Genomic DNA, 22,576 nt, shown 5'->3' on the forward strand with positions numbered 1-22,576 from the left:
GAGCTATTACCTTTCTTTCTCCAGCATTTCATTATTTTTACCAAAATTTACCAACATCAAGTAGTGCTGGGAATATTTACCCTGGTACAGATAAACAAGATGAAGGGCCATGAATTTTTTCTAAATAATTGTTGTTCACTGAGTTTTCCCAGTATTTGTATAGAATAAATAATCATATTCTAATTATATTCTTGAATACCTCTTCTTTATCTATTAATTTATTAGTAATTCATAAGAGCCTGCAGGACCATATTTTAGAAAGTTAACATCGGAACGAAGAATTCCACGAGTGTACAATGGGTGAAGTCCACAATTTTTAATGCGTACTAACTTTGATGTTGAACATTAGTGACTAAACTTTATTTTAAATAGAAATCCAGTTTTATAAATAGTTTGGGAATAAAATAAGCACCAAAACAACTTTTTGCCACCAATCAAGGATTTTGCATAAGTTGTCAAACTTTGACCAGAGATTTGCTGAAATCCTATCCACTATTAACTACAAGCACGGATCTACTTAAAAACGCAGATAAAAATTCACATGATGTCTTCCTAAGAGGGAGTCTCCATACCTTCCAAACTAGTGTCAGCACAGACCAGAATTGGCATAAATTCAAAGAAAAAGCAACTGAGACATTTCTACCAAATAAATTAATAAGAGAGGGAGCTGATGCTCAATGCTACACTAAACAGGTCAGAACACTGTTGCAGAAGCAACAAAAAAAAGCATGCCCAATTTAAGGGAATGCAAAGCCTCTACGACTGGCGATGTTTTACAGGAAGCTTGAAATTTAGTGTGGACTTCAATGCAAGATGCTTTTAACAGCTTCCACAATGAAACTCTGCCTTGCAAAGTGGCAAAAGATCCAAACATATTCTGGTGTTATGCCAGTGACAGGACCCAATTTCCACCTTCACTGCACAATAGCTATTGTAATGTTATCGATCACAGTGCCACTAAAGTGGACTTACTGAACATGGTTCTCTAAAATTCCTTCACCAATGAACGTGAAGTAAATATCCCAGAACTCGAATCGAATACCACAACAAATATGAGAAACTTGATCGATATCCTCCTTGTAGCGCAGTAACTTAACACTAGGAGCACCACGTGGGTCACTTTTGACCCAAAAGTGTCTGTCAATGGCCCTATCCTCTTCCATAGTTATCACAGGGACAAACACTGCTGCGAATTTAATCATTTACGGGATTGTACAACTCACCAAGATTTTCATCATCATTCATGACAGTGGTTAGATTGCATCGAGTTAAAAATTGGACTGCATAAAAAATTGAGAATTTGTACAGGTGCTGATGACCATGCAGTTGAGTGCCCCGCAAAACCAAGCATCATCAAGATTTCATCCCTCTAGCCCACCTAGAAGTATGAAAAATTTACCTGTTATACCTGGAGTACCATGTGGGCCATTTTTGACAGATAAGCATTTCAATGCAGCCTTATTTCAATAACACAGGTTTTCAGACTCTAAACTGTTCTGAGCATGCTTGACATTATTCAAGAGATGTTGGAGTATAGAGGTCAGACTATGCTTTATATCAGCACTTCTTTCAGTACATGCAGCACCCAGAATGTATTGTGGGAGAGAAAGGCCAATGGAACATGCCAGATGACACGCTGTAGATGACTCACCACTCTGTGTTGCTGCTATTTGTCAATGACACGATCCTGAAACTAATAAAAAAGTACACTTAAGAAAAGGCTCAGAGCACACTTGGTAATAATTAATGGTTCCTAGGCTTGAAGGAACTAGACACTTTCACTGGATCACACTACACTCGTCGAGCAAACGGTGCTCAGGACACTTCATACGAAGACTTACAAAGCAACAAATGGGACCACCCTTCTTTCAAAGCACCATGTCAAGGAATGGATTTGCAGAAATATGCAGTCACTTTAGGTTTGATACTATGTCATCAATGAGACAACACAAGTCAACTGATAAATTTTGCCTTGCTTCGTGAATATGGAATCTACTTACTGGCAATTTCACTGCCTGCTACAAACCAGCCATTAGTATAGTACATGCCGAGTAAACCAGATAGTATGGGATAAAATACTGGCTTCTGTGTGATGCTGATAAGCACTGCTTCCTGAAGGATCCCCTTCCTGTGGAAAACGTGAAACTCATGATCCAAGCATTATCTTGGTCACTGTGTCGTTATGATGTAACACAGCCATTCCCCAAATGTGGTTGTAACATCATAATTGACAACTTCTTCACCTCCATGAAACTGGTAGATGATCTGAAGCAGAAACGAACAAGTTTAGTTGACACACTCTGGAGATCACTCAAAGAGGTCCCTTCTACAGTGCAAAGTTGGGTGACAATCTTCTCATAGTGTACCAAGTAAAAAAGGAAAAAATGCCCTTACTCTGAGTAACATGCATCCTGGAAGCCAGGTCTACAAGATTACTCAGGAGAAACTTTTAGAACTAGGAAGTTTTATAATGAAACTAAAGGTGGAGTCAATATAGTTTACCAAATGACTAAGACTGTACAGTATTCAAGTGCTGGCACACGCTCATGGCCTGTGCATGTCTTTTACAATATTCTTTACCTTGCCATAATCAATGCTCACACAGTTTTTAAGTTATTTACCTCCAGGAAGATTTCAAGATGAGACTATCCTCAGAGTAGCAAATGAGCTTGCACTCCCCCACAAAATGCAGAAGGGAACCTGTCTGCCCTTGTAGGCAGTCGGTACTGGCACTGCCCATCAAGAACTAGAAATCAATGTCAAATCAATGATTCCTGTGAACAACAAATGGAGAACAGAACATCACAAGTCTAGGTGGAAAAGCTGTCCAGTCAAAACTCTTATTGAGTGCCTGAATGGTGAGCCCATACCAGCTCAGACTATTCTGTCCACTGTTCCTAAATATTTCCAAATATTTATAATTCTAGAGTGAAATTGTTTCTTCTTATGATATTGATCCATGATTGCAGTAAGCATGAAAACATGCAGAGCATTTTAATCACATGCTGCATTTCAGAATCTTTTACAAAAACTCTGCACTTATCTCATTTGTCTGCAAAAGTAAAAATACTATTAGTTGTCATAAAAACTGTGTTTTTGAATCTGTTTCCATCATTTTATAAAGGAAAACCATGTATAATTGTTTTAATTATTTATTTTAATGGTGTTTGATGAAAGAGTGAGGAATTTCTTCTGTAAAAATACGTATTTTTATTTCACAAAATTTATTTTTGACATATCACATGTTGTACTTCTTGTGTTAAATCCCTTAATGAAAGCAAGTCTATGGTCCAGATTGTACACTGATTAAGTTCCTTTTAAAGTATGCTGATATAATAGCTCCATACTTGGCAATCTTGATGAATAAGGCATAGCTAAAGACTGGAATGTTGCACTGGTCACATCAGTACTCCAGAAAGGAAATAGGAGTAATCCACTGAATTACAGACCTATGTCACTGATTCTGATTTCCAGTAGGATTGTACGAACATGTACTTCTCACAATCAATTTTCACTCTGCAGCAGTGTGTGCACTGTTAAGATACTGGCAGAAGTAAAACTGTGAGGATGGATCTCAAGTCGTGCTTGGGAAGCTCAGTCGGTAGAGAACTTTACCGCGAAAAGCAAAGGCCCAGGTTCAAGTCCTCATGCTGCACATTGTTTGAATCTGTCAAGAAGTTATATATATTATTTTTTAACATTATGAATTAAATCAAAGAAAACAATATATTGACACATCACACGGTTTCAGAAAATTATATTGAAAACAAAGAATCCAAGACCCACCAAGCGGGAAAGCGCCGGCAGACAGGCACAACAAAACAACACACAAACACACACACACAAAATTTCTAGCCCTCGCAACCAACGGCCACCCCTTCAGGAAAGAGGGAAGGAGAGGGAAAGACGAAAGGATGTGGGTTTCAAGGGAGAGGGCAAGGAGTCACTCCAATCCCGGAAGCGGAAAGACCCACCCCAGGGGGAAAAAAAAGGACAGGTATATACTCGCGCACACACACACATATCCATCCATACATATACAGAAAAATAAGATTCTTGTGAAACACAACTGGCTCTTTATTAATATTAAGTAATGAATGCTATTAACAGAAGATCTCAAACTGATTCCACATTTCTACATTTCCAGAAGGCTTTCCACGGTATTCCACACAAGCAGCTTCTAATAAAAATGTGTACCAATGAAGTTTGTCTCAGTCATGCAACTGGATTCATGATCTGTCATAGTTCGCAGGTTGTAGTAATTGACAGAAAGTCATCAAGTAAAACAGAAGTGGTTCCTAGCATTCCTGAAGAAAGTGTTACAGGCCCTCTGCTGTTCTTTAATCTGTATAAACAATCTAGGAGACAATATAAGCAGTTCTAATTGTTTGCAGATGATGCTATTATTTACTGTTTAGTAAAATCATTTGGAGATCAAAATTAACAGCAAAATGATTTAGGCAAAGTAACTGTACGATGCAAAAGTTAGCAATTGACTAAGTAATAAAAAGTGTAGGGTGATCCACAGGAGTACTAAAAGGAATCCTTAAATTTCATTTACACCATAAATCTAAAGGCAGTCAATTCAAGTAAATGCCTAGGGATTACAATCACAAAAAACTTAAACTGGAACAATTACATAGAAAATGTTATGGGGAAACACAGACCAAAGACTGTGTTTTCTTGGCAGAACACTTGGAAGATGTAACAAATCTACAAAAGACACTGCCTACACTATGCTTCTCCATCCTCTTCTGTAGTATTGCTGCATGGCATGGAATCCTGACCAGACAGGATTGACAAACAGGGGAAAGAGTGTCATGAATACGGTATCGTAATATAAAGGTGTTTTTTGCTGTGGAGAGATCTTTTCACTAAATTACCATCACCAACTTTCTCCTCTTAATGTGAAACTATTTTTGTTGTTATACACCTAGAAAGGGAGAAATGATCAGTGTAATAAACTAACAAATCAAGAATTCACATGGAAAGAGTTAAGGGTTCCTCTTTCCAGAGTGCTTTTCAAGAGTGGATCAATACCGAAACACTCTGAAGGTAGTTTGACGAACCCTCTGCCAGGCACTTCAGTGTGAACTGAAGAGTAGCTGAGGAGGTGAAGATGAAGAAAGACATTTAGAAAAATTTGAAATGTGTCTTTGCAGAAGAATGCTTAAGGAGAAGTGGACTGATGGATTTAAGAATGAAATAGTAATGAAGAAAATAGAGGGAGTAAGAATATTAGTGGAAGTGATCAAAAAGAGGGAAAAGTCCGAACTGGAATTGTCCACCACAAAGAATAATAGAGGAATATATATATATGGACTGAGAGGAAGAGAATGGGAATAATGGATGCATTAATAGAGGACGAAGAAACAAACAGATGAAGGAAGATGCTCAGAACAGGACGCAATGGAGGGGCTCCAGTTGTAGGTTGGTTGGTTTGTGGGATTAAAGGGACCAGACTACTACGGTCATCAGTCCCTTTTTCCAAAAAAAACTAAAACCTCCTAAAGAGAAGAAAAACGAACAACAGGAAAGACAGCAGGCGACACAGGACAAGAAATACTCAGACAAAGAACAGACAAAACAAAGAAGCACCACACAGAGTGTGGCGGTGGTTGGCCGACCATAGGGATAAAGAAGGAAAAGCCAACCACCGAGAACACATTAAAAACTCAGTTTAAAATCGTAGGCCAAAGGTCAGAATCAACACAATACAATAAAATGAAACAGAAACACTCAGATTAAACGATAAAAACCCCCTAACCGAATAAAACGTAAAACTAAGTCAGCCATAGCAGAGTCATCTGTTAAAAGCGCAGGGAGCGTGTCAGGCAGTGCGAACGACTGCCTGGGCACAGCTAAAAGTGGACAGTCCAATAAAATGTGGACCACTGTCAAAACGGAGCCGCAGCGACATAAAGGTGGGTCCTCACGTCACAATAGGTGGCCGTGCGTCAGCAATGTGTGCCAATACGCAGCCGGCAGAGGACAACAGACTCCTTGTGAGAGGCCTGCAAGGAGGAGCGCCACATACCAGTAGCCTCCTTGATGGCCCGAAGTTTGTTTCGTGAAGGCAGGGCGCGCCATTCAGTGTCCCAAATGTCCAGAATTTTGCTGCGTAGGAACGCTCGCAAATCTGTCTCCGGGAGGCCAATGTCCAGAGATGGTGTACTGGTGGCCTCTTTCGCCAGGCGGTCAACATTCTCATTGCCGGGTATCCCAACATGGCCTGGGGTCCACACAAAGACCACAGAGCGGCCGCAACGCTCAAGAGTATGCAGGGACTCCTGGATAGCCATCACCAGACGAGAACGAGGGAAACAATGGTCGAGAGCTTGTAAACCGCTCAGGGAATCGCTACAGATAACGAAGGACTCACCTGTGCAGGAGCGGATATACGCTAGGGCACGAAAGATGGCGACCAGCTCAGCAGTGTAAACACTGCAGCCAGCCGGCAACGAATGTTGTTCAGAATGGTACCCTAGAGTTAGTGCATAACCGACATGACCAGCAACCATCGAACCGTCGGTGTAGACAACGCCAGAGCCCTGATACGTGGCCAGGATGGAATAAAAGCGGCGTCGGAAGGCCTCTGGAGGGAATGAGTCCTTCGGGCCTTGTGCCAAGTCGAGCCGAAGGCAAGAGCGAGGCACACACCACGGGGGTGCACGCAGAGGGGCCCGGAAAGGAGGTGGAACAGGGATACACCCAAGCCCGTAGAGAAGCTGTTTGACATGTACGGCGATCGGACAACCCGACCGGGGCCGACCTTCTGGCAGATGGACGACTGACTGCGGGAATAGGACACGGGCAAGCTAAAAACATGGGCAGCATAAGCAGCCAGTAATTGTTGGCATCGTAACCGCAGTGGAGGGACACCTGCCTCCACAAGTATGCTGTCCACAGGGCTGGTTCGGCAGGCACCAGTGGCAAGGCGTATCCCGCTGTGGAGGATTGGGTCCAGCACACGCAACATAGATGGGGATGCTGAGCCGTAAGCCAGACTCCCATAGTCCAGACGGGCGTAGGAGAGTAGATCGGTCAGCGCCCCACCTGGTGTGGCTCAGGGATCGCAGAGCATTTAGATGCCGCCAACACGCCTGTTTAAGCTGCCGAATATGAGGCAGCCAAGTCAACCGGGCATCAAAAACCACCCCTAAAAACCAATGTGACTCCACCACTGTAAGAAGCTCGCCGTCGAGATAAAGCCGCGGCTCCGGGTGAACAGTGCGTCGCTGGCAGAAATGCATAACGCAGGTCTTGGCTGCGAAAACTGAGAACTATGCGCTACAGCCCAAGACTGCGCCTTGCGGATTGCGCCCTGTAGCTGACGTTCAGCAGCTGCAATGCCAATAGAGCTGTAGTAAAGGCAGAAGTCGTCAGCATACAGGGAAGCGGAGACAGAATTTCCCACGGCCGCAGCGAGCCTGTTAATGGCTATTAAAAACAGACACTTAGAACAGAACCCCGTGGCACACCATTCTTCTGAACTTGGGAGGAACTACATGAGGCCGCGAAGTGCACGCGGAAGGTACGACACGACAGAAAATTCCACATATAGATTGGCAGAGGGCCCGAACACCCCATCAATGAAGCGTAGAAAAAATGTGATGACGCCATGTCGTATCATACGCCTTCCGCATGTCAAAAAAGACAGCGACCAGATGTTGACGGCGGGCAAAGGCAGTACAGATGGCCGACTCCAGGCTCACCAGATTGTCGGCGGCAGAGAGGCTTTTACGGAACCCACCCTGAGACGGAGCCAGAAGGCCCCGAGAATCCAGTACCCAATTCAAGCGCCGGCTCACCATCCGTTCAAGCAACTTGGGAAGAACGTTGGTGACGCTAATGGGACGATAGCTGTCCACCTCTAAAGGGTTCTTCCCAGGTTTCAGAATGGGGACAACAAGACTTTCCCACCATTGCTACGGAAACTCACCCTCGACCCAAATGCGGTTGTAAAGGTCAAGGAGGCATCGCTGGCAGTCCACTGAAAGGTGTTTCAGCATCTGGGAGTGGATGCTATCTGGCCCAGGAGCGGTATCAGGACAAGCGGCGAGGGCACTGCGAAATTCCCACTCACTGAATGGAACATTGTACAATTCAGGATGGTGGGTGCGAAAAGAAAGACTCCGACGTTCTATCCACTCTTTAATGGAGCGGAAGCCCAAGGGGTAGTTGGCAGAAGCGGAATTCAGGGCAAAGTGCTCTGCCAAGCGGTTTGCAATGACGTCGGAGTCAGTACAAACTGCTCCATTCAGTGAGAGTGCAGGGACGCTGACAGGGGTCCGATAGCCATAGAGGTGTCTGATCTTCGCCCAGACCTGCGATGGAGTGACATGGAGGCCAATGGTGGACACATACCACTCCCAGCACTCCTGCTTGCGTTGGCGGATAATGCGGTGGGCTCGCGCAAACAGCCGTTTGAAGGCAATAATAAGGTGTTCAATTGAAGGATGTCGCTTGTGACGCTGGAGCGCCCGCCGCAAGCTTTAATCGCTTCAGCGATCTCAGGCGACCACCAAGGCACAGTCCGCCGCCGAGGGGACCCAGAAGAAAGGGGAATGGCAGATTCGGCGGCAGTAATGATGCGGGTGGTGACCAATTGAACCACTGCATCAATGTCATCATCTGAGAGAGGCTCAATAGTGGCAGTGGAGGAGAACAAGTCCCAGTCAGCCTTATTCAGAGCCCGTCTGCTAGGGCGCCCAGAAGATTGACGTTGTGGCAGTGACAAAGATCGGAAAGTGGTCACTACCACACCGGTTGTCATGCACTCTCCATTGGACAGACGGTAAGAGGCTAGGGCTACAGATGGAAAGGTCAATGGCGGAGTATGTGCCATGCGCCACACTGAAGTGTGTGAAGGCACCATCATTTAATATCGAGAGATCGAGCTGCGCCAATAAATGCTCAACGAAGGCGCCTCGACCTGTTACCACTGACCCATCCCACAGATGGTTATGGGCGTTAAAGTCGCCCAGTAACAAGAAAGGTGGCGGCAATTGGGCTATCAGAGCAGCCAGGACATGCTGTGCGACATCACCATCCGGTGGAAGGTAAAGACTGCAGATGGTAACAGCCTGTGGCGTCCACACCCGAACAGCGACAGCCTCTAAAGATGTTTGGAGAGGGACAGACTCACTGTGAAGAGAGTTCAGGACATATATGCAGACGCCACCAGACACCCTTTCATAAACTGCCCGGTTCTTATAATAACCCCGATAGCCACGGAGGGCGGGGGTTCGCATTGCTGGAAACCAAGTTTCCTGCAGAGCAATGCAGAGGAAAGGGTGAAGGCTGATAAGTTGGCGGAGCTCAGCTATATGGTGGAAGAAACCGCTGCAGTTCCACTGGAGGATGGTGTTGTCCATGACTGAGAAAGGCATGACGGGACTGGGAAGGCAGATTACGCCGCTGGGTGACCTGCTGCCTCCAAAGGAGCACCCGTGCAAATGCTATCCATTGCGTCTGAGGGACCGGCGAGAGCTAAGTCCTCAGCGGATGCAAGAATCTCCACCTCATCCACAGAGCTTGTAGGTAGTGGTGGAGTAGGAGCCATCGCAGGTGCCTTGGTCTTACGGGGCTTCAGTGTCATTTTGTCTCGCTGTTCCTTTGGTTGCCATTGCTGATAGGGCTTATTGGAGTCAGTCTCCGGAACCGAAGATGATCGCGAAGCCTGTAGCTTCTTCAGCCACTGGTTGGTGTCTGCTGTGCCGCTGGTAGGAACCTGGGGAGGGAGTGACCCAAGGGATCCCTACCGAGCGAGAGAAGCCGAAGAAGACTTACGCTTCTCCGGCTTAGAAGTGGGGACTGGTGTCCCTGGTGGTTTAGTGGGTGCTGCTCCCGAGGTAGATGGTGTGGGAGCAACAGCAAGAGGGGGGGCCCCCATCGTCAAGGGGGCAGGTGAGGTCCTCTGACGCTGAGAGCTGACTGCCTGTGGTGCAGCAAAGGAGCTGGAGCAGGAGAGACAGTGGAGGCATAAGATGACATCATGCGTACGGGATGTAGCCGTTCAAATTTCCGCTTAGCCTCAGTGTAAGTCAGTCGGTCCAGGGTCTTATATTCCATGATTTTGCATTCTTTCTGTAAGATCCTGCAGTCTGGCGAGCAAGGTGAATGAGGCTCTCCACAGTTGACACAGATGGGAGGTGGAGCACATGGAGTATCGGGATGAGATGGGCGTCCGCAATCTCGACATGTGAGGCTGGAAGTACAGCGGGAAGACATATGGCCGAACTTCCAGCACTTAAAGCACCGCATCGGGGGAAGGATATAGGGCTTGACGTCACAACGGTAGACCATCACCTTGACCTTCTCCGGTAATGTATCACCCTCGAAGGCCAAGATGAAGGCACTGGTAGCAACCTGAATGTCCCTCGGACCCCGATGAACGCACCGGACGAAATGAACACCTCTACGCTCTAAGTTGGCGCGCAGCTCGTCATCAGACTGCAGAAGTAGGTCCCTATGGAAAATAACACCCTGGACCATATTTAAACTCCTATGTGGTGTGATGGTAAAGTTAACATCCCCCAACTTGTCACAAGCAAGCAACCTGCGTGACTGACCCAGAGCGCATTTTAGACAAGCCCTCCACCTCCCCAAACTTGTCCTCCAAATGCTCTACAAAGAACTGAGGCTTCATGGATACAAAGGATTCCCCATCAGCTCTGGTACAGATGAGATACCTGGGCGAATACATGTCACTATCATTCATTGCCTTTCGTTCCTCCCATGGTGTGGCCAGGGATGGGAACGATTTGGGGTCATAAACGTTAGCTTTAAAATGAGCCCTTGAATGCTTAGAGACTGCTGGTGACTGGCCACCAGCAAGAGATGATGTACCACACTTCATTGCGGGACATCCGCCCTGATGCCACCTATTCTGACCAAGGGCCCTCCCCATGGGCGCGACTCAGCCACAGCAAGAGCCACCTGGCAGGATGGCCATTGCCAGGAGTCCTGATGCCCCAGGGAGATGGGTATCTACTCCTTGGCATACATGGGGAGTAAACGGCGCAGGCATCAGTAGAGCGATGCCTGTGTTGTCAGGGGGCTACAACCAACAGGGTACATGGTGGCCCCACCACAACGGACTGGCTACCGTGCTGGATCTTAGGTGCAAAAATGTATAAGGTCGTCGTCACAGTGAAAAGCAACACTGCACAGTGCAGCGTGGTAATCGCACCCAGGGACGTATCCTCGCCCAAGAGATGGAAAACGAGGGGGACACCATTGCAACGACGAGAAAGCCGGCTAAAGGTCTCAATGCACGACAGATACAGTGCACCATGTAAGGCGCCCTTCCCCAAGTGGCTCGCTCTTTGGAACAATTTAGAAAGATGGTAGTCAAACCCGAGAGGGGACCATCATATAAGGCCGAAAAGGTTGAGACTCCTTTTAGTCGCCTCTTACGACAGGCAGGAATACCGCGGGCCTATTCTTACCCCCGAACCCGTAGGGGGTGCTGGAGGGGGGAGGCTCCAGTTGTAACCTATCATAAGACAGACACACTAAAGAAGAATTCTAGCTGCCATAACATGCTGTGCTGGAATCAGTCATTCCCTGGGACTATCACTCAAGTCTCAGACAATGACATATTGAACACTCTCATGGATAAAGGCTAATCACATACTCCTCCATTATATTGAACAGAGGAACCAATTACCCCTCTCTATAAGCAGTTTATGGTAGTAGAAATTTAGTTATTAGTTTGGCAGGGAAGGAAAAGGAAGGAAATATGCCCTATTTGGAATGTTCTCTTCACAGAGATGATTACATTAGCCCAACCCCATTAAAGCCATTACTTTATTGGGAGCTACAGTCCCTTTGTACAGCACCAACATTTTTAAATTTGTCTCCTCAAGACAAAATCACATATGTGTTCACAGTGCTGAAACTTTCAGTTTCTCTCAATTTGGGTATTCCCCAATATAGTTTGCCACCAATGAAGTAGTAGCTAGGTGCAAAGTCACTGCCTCAACCATCATTGCTCTGTTATGCACACTTCAGCAACTGTAAATGTGTTTCTCTCTTCAATGACAGATGTATTTTAGCAAGATGAACATTCCCTGTTACAATACATGGCTTTTGCTTTGGGTGAGCTGTGATCAGGAGGCCTAGCCATATAAACTCTCGTTTTTGGTAATTTTCAACATAATACCTGAACTGTTGAGAGTAAATTTCTGGAAGATTTCTGAACGACATCTGTTGCAAGATAGCTACAGCCAGTCCACCCAAGCAATCCCTTCATACTACGACAGGCCTATACAATTTACAGCGGTGACCCAAAATGAGGGTATCTTGAAAAGTAATGCCTCCGAATTTTTATGTGAAAACTGTTAAAGTTTTTTAAACAAAATAAATGTTATTTACATTCTACACCTTTATTCTTCATTCCTGTATAATCTTATCTCAACAGGCTCACCCTGGCAAAAAACAGCTTGTTCATACCATCGCTGTAGAATGTTTGACTTTTTTTGCAAGAGCCATAACCCTGACTCTCCTTGCACAGCATCACTATCAGAGTGAAGACCTTAAATGTGTCCTTTAAGGTTTGGAAACACATGAAAAGCAGATGGAATCAAGTCAGAATTGTATGGGGAATGACTGATGACAGTGAGCACAAGGCATCAGATTGTTGTTTATCTCGCAGCACTTGAGTGTGATCCAACACGTGCTGAAGGAGAGGATGCTCTATACGTGGATAAACTCTTCGAATTCCAAACTCAATTAGAGCATAGTATTACTCATGCACCGACAGTTACATTACACACCACTATGTTACACGCTACAATTTGCTGCCCTCTAGCGGCAGATGGTTGCAAATACAGAGACACAAAGAATAAGGATGTAGAATGCTAATACCATTTGTTTATTTTTTGAGAGACTTCGCATAAAAAATTAGGAGATGCCCTCGTATCATGACCATCTGCTTAATCGTGGTGTTGGTCTATACAATACAGCATCCATTCTGTATGCTGTGGATTTGGTATGTCTTTGATAGGTTTCTGAAGGTATGTGGCATCAGAAATCTACACACAGGTTACACAATTCTCACAAATCACAACCTGGTGGTTTGCAAGAGTGGAGTTGGTGCCTGACGGCATTCCAAATGTATTACATTGTGAGAGTACAGAAATTAATTGTCATTAATAGAGTTGTGATTTTGTTAATTGATGATTCATTTATGTAAAATCAAACAATGGAAACTCCAGGATGGAGTAGCGACAATATTATGGAAAGGAGAGAATGCTACTGATCATATAGCAGAGGCATTGAATCGCAGATAGGTACAACAAAAAGACTGTCAAACAAGTAAGCTTTTGGACAAAAAGGCCTTCTTTTGAATTAGATCTCACACACACAGAGGCAGATGAGCACTGTGTCTGGCTGCCAGCCAGACTCCAAGCAGTTGCACATGATGGGCGAAGCAATCTGGATGGCAAGGATAATGAGGAGGTTGGGGCAGGGAGGGGGAGGATAGCAGGGTAGGGGTGGGGGACAGTAAAGTGCTACTTGTGGAGGTGAACAGGGACATAGTGGACAGAGAGGGTAGAGCAGCTAGGTGCAATTGGGAGGTTAGACAGAGGGCACCTACCCCTTCCCTGTTCGAACTCCAGCACTCAGCCCTCTACTCCACCAACACACCCACAACCTTTTTACTTCTCTCCTTTTCTGCTAGCCCCCCCCCCCCCCTTTCCCCATGCTAGCCCTCCATCTAACCTCCAGACTGCACTTAGCTGTCCTATCCTCTCTCCGCCTTGTTGCCTTGTCCCTTTACACTCCCACAAGTAGCACTTTACTGTCCCCCACCCCTACCCTGCTATCCTTCCTCTCCCCACCATCCCCACCACAACCTCCTCCTTACCCCACCATCCAGATTGCTTCTCCCAACACGTGCAGCTGCTCGCAGTCTGTCAGAATTCCGAACCAAGGTCGTGTGTGTGTGTGTGTGTGTGTGTGTGTGTGTGTGTGTGTGTGTGTGTGTGGTGAATAGCGGTCTATCCTTTCCATAATATTGTCATTTATTTATGTAATGTGTACTAGATTACGTTCTTGCTTGCATTTTATAATTTCTGTTTGACATATTCATTGGGTTTTTTGCAGTGTTCTGAAGACAGCACCAGAGGCTCTGACGTTATCACAGGTGTAGCACAGAGACTATCGCCATACGTCACATCATAGTTTACTTCCAGCAGAGGCCATCGTTGGAAAAATGTTAACAAAATCATAGAAAAAAGGGCATGTTAATTGGATAGGAGAAAAAGTCAGTTGTTTGAGATATTTGAAGTTAAAAAGGTCTGTGTACTTAAACAATTACTAACAAAGAGATAGAGGGGCTGGCCAGTACTTACCTCAGCTCAGTACAGCCGATAGAGACACAAAAAACAACCGAAAATTTAAGCTCCTAGCTTTCGGAATAAATGTTCCTTCATCAGGGAGGAGAGAGGGGAAAGAAAGGGAAGAAGGGAAAGTGGATTTAGTTACTCACAACCCAGGTTATGAAGCAACAGGGAAAGGAAAACAGGGAAGGTAGCAAGGATGGAGGCATGGTTGTCAGAGCTCTGACAACCATGCCTCCATCCTTGCTACCTTCCCTGTTTTCCTTTCCCTGTTGCTTCATAACCTGGGTTGTGAGTAACTAAATCCACTTTCCCTTCTTCCCTTTCTTTCCCCTCTCTCCTCCCTGATGAAGGAACATTTATTCCGAAAGCTAGGAGCTTAAATTTTCGGTTGTTTTTTGTGTCTCTATCGGCTGTACTGAGCTGAGGTAAGTACTGGCCAGCCCCTCTATCTCTTTGTTAGTAATTGTTTCACATCTTTATATGTGTACTTAAACACTGCAATAAATCTGTTTGTTATACTCAAGTCCTTGGCTACTCATTGAAATAGGCTTCAATAACATATGTACGTCAGCGTTTTGAAAAATAAAGTGTTCTGCAGGATCACAAGACATAATTTTATCCTGCTGAATCCTCACACCATCAAGTTTACTTCAGGCAAATTTGGTGGCCAAGACATCAATGTGAGTTCACTGTCCGCCGTCGTCAGGAAAGACAAAGCATGAAGGGATACAGATGATCTGCAGTAAGTACGTAGTCCACAGTTGTCATGATGCCTTCGACTGCTACCACATGACTCATGGATGTTCAGGTGAATGCCATCCATAGCACAACATTGCATCAATTGGCCTGCATTTCTTGCACAGTGAACATTTTGAACAGCCATTCATCTGTAAATTACGGATCCAGACAAGATCACTGGCCTGGTGTCATAAGATAGTTGTTGATGATGTGAATTTTCTGCTCCAAAATACTTTTGCCTACAATCAGTCTGTACTCTTCATCAGATCTGCAATAGATTGCTGCCCATCCTGCTTTATAAAGTGAGTAAGCCTCCACATTCTGTGACTAGATGTGAACATCCTGCAGCTTGACGCCTACTGTGGTATCACCATACTTCATCCATTTTGCATACATACTAACAACAGTAGCATACAAGCAACCAACCACATTTGTCAGTTCAGAAATGTTCACTCACCTGTGCTGTGGCATATCAGTCTGTACTTTATCAAACAATGGAAAATCCAGGATGGAATGTAACAATATTATGAGAAGGAAACTTGCTACTCACTATATAGTGGAGATGCTGAGTCACAGATAGGCACAACAAAAAGGACTAACAATTTTAGCTTTTGGCCATTAAGACCTTCATCAACAATAGACAGCCATACATGCACACACAAACTTAACTCCCACACACGACTGCAGTCTCAGGCCAGTCGTGTGAGAGTTGCATTTGTGCGCGCATTTGTGTGTGTGTGTGTGTGTGTGTGTGTGTGTGTGTGTGTGTGTGACGAAGGCCTTAACATCCAAAAGCTATAATTGTTAAGAGTCTGTTTGTTGTACCTATCTGTGAATCAGCATCTCCGCTATGTAGTGAGCAGCAACTTTCTTTCTCATAATATTGTTGCCCTTTATCGAAGTTGCATATGCCAGTCGATTTCCTCATTTGTCCTGTATCACCACCAGAGTGATTCCCCAGTCATCTTTCCTCTGCTTTAAAACTTTCCTTACCACCTCACCCCTATATCACTAGGCAGCATTCTTCACTCTTGTGGTGTGGAGAGCTTATAATGTTTAGGCTCATCAGTGTGGATGTCTTATGTGTCCCAGAGGGTAATTGTTATGACTTGCATCGACAGCAAACCAATCCATTCCAATGGCAAGAACCACATCTTGAGATTGCAATTTCAGCCATCCTCACATACATGTTGGTTAAGCCACATTTTCTCTCTGGATTATGCACTGCTTCACCACAGTACCAAACAGTGGTCACTAAAGCATTTTACAAAACTTGGAAGGAAAAAAAAAAAAAATAATGAGAACTGGTGGTGCCAACCGACATCAGCTTGGGCATAATATTTGCATCATGGAGCCAACAAACATGGGGTGAACTCACTGAGGTGCACACTATTTATTGTCTCCCAGGGAAATCATCTACCAGTTCCACTCATTTACAAAACTGTTACTCCAGGGGGATTATTAAATCTTCTATTTATACTGTCAGTATTGTTATTCCTCAATTGTAAATCCATCACAACGGGTGTGTTTTTGCTGGGGAACTACTTATTCCAGAGTGTCCTGAAACACAAAATATTCTACCTATATAGCTAGCACAGGTTCAGGACTAGAAGTATTTACCAGAACATATTCAGAATCTTAGGTTTTGCCAAATCTGTTTGTGCTTTCTGCAATACAAACAATTTTTAACTGCTCAGAGGACTAACCTGGGATATGAAATACTGTGGATGCATTAACCCTAACAACACCAACCATTCTGTTCCTAATCAGGATTTTTTCAACAGCAGTATAGGCATACCCTCATTAAACATGAACTTGTACACACACACACACACACACACACACACACACACACACACACACCAATTTGATGGGACATCATGGTAATATGGTTCAAATGGCTCTGAGCACTATGGGACTTAACTTCTGAGGTCATCAGTCCCCTAGAACTTAGAGCTACTTAAACCTAACTAACCTAAGGATATCACACACATCCATGCCCGAGGCAGGATTCAAACCTGCGACCGTAGCAGCAGCGCGGTTCCAGACTGTAGTGCCTAGAACCGCTTGGCCACTCCGGCCGGCTATCATGGTAATGAAGTCTAGTCATAGAGTCTTCAACAATTTCGCTTACATGAAGGTGTTTATAACGACAAAAAAAAAATTACACAACAACTACAACATTCTTATACGTGATATGCTATCTGCTCCAGTCTTAGATGCTATGGACCCAAATAAAACAAATTTCTCAAGTTCATGTTATCTTACAATATGGTGTAATCTGCTAGTCTCATATGGCATGCACCAGCAGTCCTCCATGCTTCAGTACTGCATCGACATTCTCTTTAGTAATCAAGAAAGATCCAGCTGGAAGTTTTCTAAGGCTTATATCAGCCTCAAACTCTGAGAAACATCACAATTTGCACATGCTATGACAGAATTAACAGGTGGCACTTGATGTTTTCAATGAAGTGCATAGGCAGAGTTAAACAAGGATGGGAGCATTTTGCAACTTGTCCGTCTCAATTGTTAAGGACATAATTATACAAGCACAATTATATCACAGTGTGTGATTTTTCTCTGTTGAAAGGATTGAATCCAATATGCCAGACACTTATGATCCAGTATTCTTTATCAGACCCTGCTGGAGGGATTACCTAACTGCAATGCATTCCTGCACTAAAAATGAAAGAATTCGTTCCTGTTATAAAAAGTGACAGTAAAAGATGAATGAGTGCAATCATAAAGGTGAAAACTAGGAGAAAATGCAGCACAAAAGCTTGTGGACATGTGGTATTTCTGCATGTCTTAGATGGAATGGAAAGATCGACACTTCCAAGAGTTTCATTCTGCAATCATCATAATTTTATTTTAGTCTGCTGAAGTCTTGTACTGAGAAGATTTATTCTGTTGTTGGTCAGAAAGATAGTTGCAGGCTTTTGTATTTTGTTACATTAAATATGTCTCCCTTGCAACTGTGTGGATATGCCTGTTCCCCAAGATGAAGGCAGGCTAATACATACCACCTCCAACAGATCCATTGATGCCTACTTCACTTTTATTACCATTTTGAAATATCTACAATAAAAACTGAAAACGAGAGATAGAGTATATATTTCAAAACAAAATCTCAATGTCTTTTACAAAATACCTGAAAATGTAGAACTGCCTGAAATCTAAATAAAGTGTGAATGTAAGCTTTCCCAGTGTATACTGTTGGTGAAAGCTCTCTGGCTTCCAGCCAGGTGGCAGCGTTAAAAATACGCTATGTTTCAAAGAGTGTCATACTCATCATCTTCGCCAGAAGATGACGAACATTGACACCCAGCTGGAAACCTGACAACTTCCCACAAATCTGAATAAAAGTTCAATGTGATTTTCCAAGTTTTTACATAACAAGATTATTATTACAATTAATGATTCCTTACTGTAAAAATGTAATCAGTACTAGTGCTTGTACTTACAGTAGAAGCATCGAGAATTTCTTCCAAATACGCAACTGGTTTTCTTCATTTTTCACAATCAGATTCCCCAAAAACTGAATTCCAATCTGCAAACATGGAATCCACTGTTCATCTGCTGATGCATGTGCAAATTCCAGAATTTTCACTGTATCTTCAAGCAGTTTTTTATTGCTGCCAAGCTTATTCTGAGTATTAACCTGACCTGCACATGCATTTCTCAATGTCCTAAAGCTTTCTGTCAAAACTTTAGCTGTACCATCTTTTTCACATTTTATTAAATCCACACCAATGTGAACAACATCCACAAGTGCATCTAATACAAGTGGTGGAACATTACTCCTGGAAAGAAAGAAAGATGATGTAAAATATAATAGGTATTCTGTAAACAATTAGTAAATTTTCATTTCAATATGCATGTGCTCATAACATAATTAAGAACCAGTGTCTCCCCCCCCCCCTCTCCCCCCCCCCCCCCCACACACACACGATTTTGTATTATTTTTTTGACACCACCCCTTGCGTGATGGTGTGGTGGTAGAGTTTCTGGCAAACCAGTGTTGAAACTGAGAAGTTGTGTCAAGTATTTGAGTTAAAACATGAGATGAAAATTTGAATAATGTGTTAAGATGTGATTGGAATACATTATAAGGCAGTAGCAATTATTTTTATGAATGTTGTAGCACACAGGCTCAATCTGTGCCGCCATTGGTTTCAATCTGGCATGCGCAGGAAATTCATGGAAGATACAATGAGGCACTCACACTGTACTCCTTCTAGGATGTATTTTCGAGTATTTCCATCATCAGTCACCAAAAGTGTTTTTCATCCAAAAGTAAAAAAAAAAAATAGTGTGTGTGGATATTAACACACCAAATTTTAAACACTTGAACAAACTGCCTGTGGCCAAAAATCACAAAGTTACTCCTAATAGCTTGCTGACCAGAGCTGCCTGTCTCATAGTCATATTTTGTTTTTCTATTTTTTATCGTATTAAGATTATTAAATATTTCTTATCTGTAGCAGACATATTAGAACACTGCAACTACTGAAACTAAAGGTAATTTATAATAATTAATTGCAACCAGTTGCTTTTACAGGTATTTATTTTCTACAATGACATTTTAAGATGGTTGGTGTCTAATCTTAAGATTGTTACATTTGTCATGAATACTGTTTCTTTATTAACAGCACTGTACAATTTTGCAATAATTGTTTATAAGACAGTTATTGTAAAACATCGTAAGTAAAGAAACAATGTTCGCGATGTGCTAACAAATATGAACATCTAAAGGTGTGGTGAAAGTTAAATGGACGTACTCTCAAAAATGCATGTACTGAGGTACATTTTGTTTGGGTGGTGTGTTGGGAAAAGGTGCTATTCATATTTGTGCATTACCCTATAAAGATTAACATCATGGGCACTATAGTTTTGACTTCATGTGCTAGGAGTCCCGATGTCGCCACACATGTTGAGGTAGCCCGTCAGCTTACATAGGTATGTGAATTAAGCCTGCAGGTCACAGAGATTGCCCACACCTATTGTAGCGGAAGACAGAGCAAGTTGATGAGAAGAGTTTACAGTTTATAACAGGCAACAAACTGAAATGAGATATGCGACAGAAAGAACAAAGCTTAGGGTTTTGATTTCCCATACACGGTACAGTCATGATAGATGCAGCATGTATTTGGATTATAAAAGGATGAGACACAAAGGAGCCTTGACTTTTTCAAAGGAACAATTCTGGCAGTAATCTTGACTAATTTGGGGAAACAGGAAAAGCTAAATCAATATGACTGAATAGGGTTTTGAACCACTGTACCACATTCCTCAGTGTGTCATCTGAATAACATCTCTGGAAGCAGCAGAGTAAATATTTATAAGAAAGGAAATTCTGAAACTTGATGAAAACAGTAGAAAACACATATGGGTGAGTTGAAGTGAGTTTGCATGCATTTTGAACTGCAACATCACCTCAGAAAATAGTTAAGTGGTCAAATAACTTGTAAATATTCATATTGAGCTATTTATATAAACTAAATGGCCAAAAACTATACACAATGATGTTTACAAGGAATGAAGAATAAATCTTTGATTTTCTAAACAAACATTTATCAGATGACTAGTCAACAGAACCTGCCAATATCTGAAGTCTGCTTTGACTTATGACATACAGTGTAAACGTGTGAATGTTACTGCGACAGACTGATCTGGGGCATAGCTCAAAGCCTGACTTGTTGCAAGCTGACAGTTTGGTTGTGAGTTTCTGAAGTCAATGAATGTGATGTCTTAAGAAGAACTGCAATTCTAGTTAGGGTACAGTTTCTACTTATACTGAATTAGGAGCAATTTAAGTTTCCCATTTTGATGACATCATGGGTCAAAACAGAAAGTGGTTCTGGTGAATGTTTTGATTAAATGAAAAAAGCCACAATGTACACTCTACAATCTGAAATTCAATTTGTCATTGAGTAATCCTGTATAAACATATGAAAAGAATGCTGGGTTTCCAATTAACTTGTTGGCTCAACAATATTATGAAAAGGATAGACTGCTACTCACTGCAAAGATGCCAGGTAGAGTTGCAGACAAGCACAATGAAAAGACTTACACGCTTAGTTTTTGGCCAAAACCTTCTCCAGAAAAAACAAAAACAAAAACACACACACACACACACACACACACACACTTTCATTCGCACAAACAAGCACACTTCATGCACATGTGACTGCCACCTCAGGCAGCTTGGGCCAGAGTGCAATTGTTCCATTTTACGAAAGTAGCAATCTGGAGGAGGCAGGAAAGGGGAAAGGATAGCAGGGTACGTGTACGTGTGGAGAAAGAGGTATCAGCACAGCAGAAAGAGCATGCAAGGGTGGATGAAGGGGTCAAAATTGAGGAGACGACAGGACAGAAGGTGGCGGAAACAGTTGGATGGACAGTGTCCGAACAATAGCTTCAGGCTGGGATACTTCAAGGAGCACAGAATGTATTGCAAGGGTAACTCCCATCTGTGCAGGTCAGAAAAAAAGTTGGTGGTGGAGAAAGGATCCAAATGGCCCAAATTCCAAAGCAGCCACTGAAATCAAGCATGTTACATTCAGTTGCAGGTTGTGCCATAGGGTGGTCCACTTTGCTCCTTGCTACAGTTTGGCAGTGGCTATCTATCCTGGAAGACAGCTAGTTGGTAGTCATACCAATATAAAAAGTTGAGAAATGATTGCAGTATAGCTGATAAATGGCATGGCTGCTTTCAAAGGTGGCCTGGGCTCTAATGGGATAGGATAAGGTTGTGAGGGACTGGAATAGGAAGTGTGAGTGGGTGGACATCGGCAACCCGACTGAAATGGGCGCAGTGGCAGAGGTTGCGTGGTCTGATTACTCTCGAGACCTTCTTCATCATGCCGATGGGATGACTTGTATCTACATCTACATCTACATTTATACTACGCAAGCCACCCAACGGTGTGTGGCGGAGGGCACTTTATGTGCCACTGTCATTACCTCTCTTTCCTGTTCCAGTCTCGTATGGTTCGCGGGAAAAACGACTGTCTGAAAGCCTCCGTGCGCGCTCTAATCTCTCTAATTTTACATTCGTGATCTCCTCGGGAGATATAAGTAGGGAAAAGCAATATAATCGATACCTCATCCAGAAACGCACCCTCTCGAAACCTGGCGAGCAAGCTACATCGCGATGCAGAGCGCCTGTCTTGCAGAGTTTGCCACTTGAGTTTGTTAAACATCTCCGTAATGCTATCACGGTTACCAAATAACCCTGTGACGAAACGCGCCGCACGTAGACAGAGATGTGGATGGAGCCATCAGAGGAAGAGGAGGAGGAGATAAATGTCCAGAAGATGGCACACTGGGTTGAGGAGAGCCAGCTGAAATTGATGGGAGAAAAGGTGTTGAGGTTGTGTGTTTGCCCCAAGTGTAAATCATGAAGATATTATCATGAACCTGAATCGGACCAGGGTTTCTGGGAGGAAAGTTTGCTCTAAATTGCCCACAAACAGTTGGCA

At 43.5% G+C, this 22,576-nt stretch overlaps 1 protein-coding gene across 1 annotated transcript in view; it reads right to left on the reverse strand.

The window, feature by feature from the left end:
- LOC126271970 (ataxin-10) overlaps nt 1-22,576 on the reverse strand; it is a 91,460-nt gene that overhangs the window by 55,574 nt on the left and 13,310 nt on the right. Inside the window, exon 2 of the mRNA XM_049974429.1 lies at nt 18,557-18,895. Within this exon, the coding sequence (XP_049830386.1) occupies nt 18,557-18,895 (339 nt within the window). The remainder of the gene's footprint in view (nt 1-18,556; nt 18,896-22,576) is intronic.

The sequence above is a fragment of the Schistocerca gregaria genome, chromosome 5 (assembly GCF_023897955.1).
Source record: "Schistocerca gregaria isolate iqSchGreg1 chromosome 5, iqSchGreg1.2, whole genome shotgun sequence".
NCBI lineage: Eukaryota > Metazoa > Arthropoda > Insecta > Orthoptera > Acrididae > Schistocerca > Schistocerca gregaria.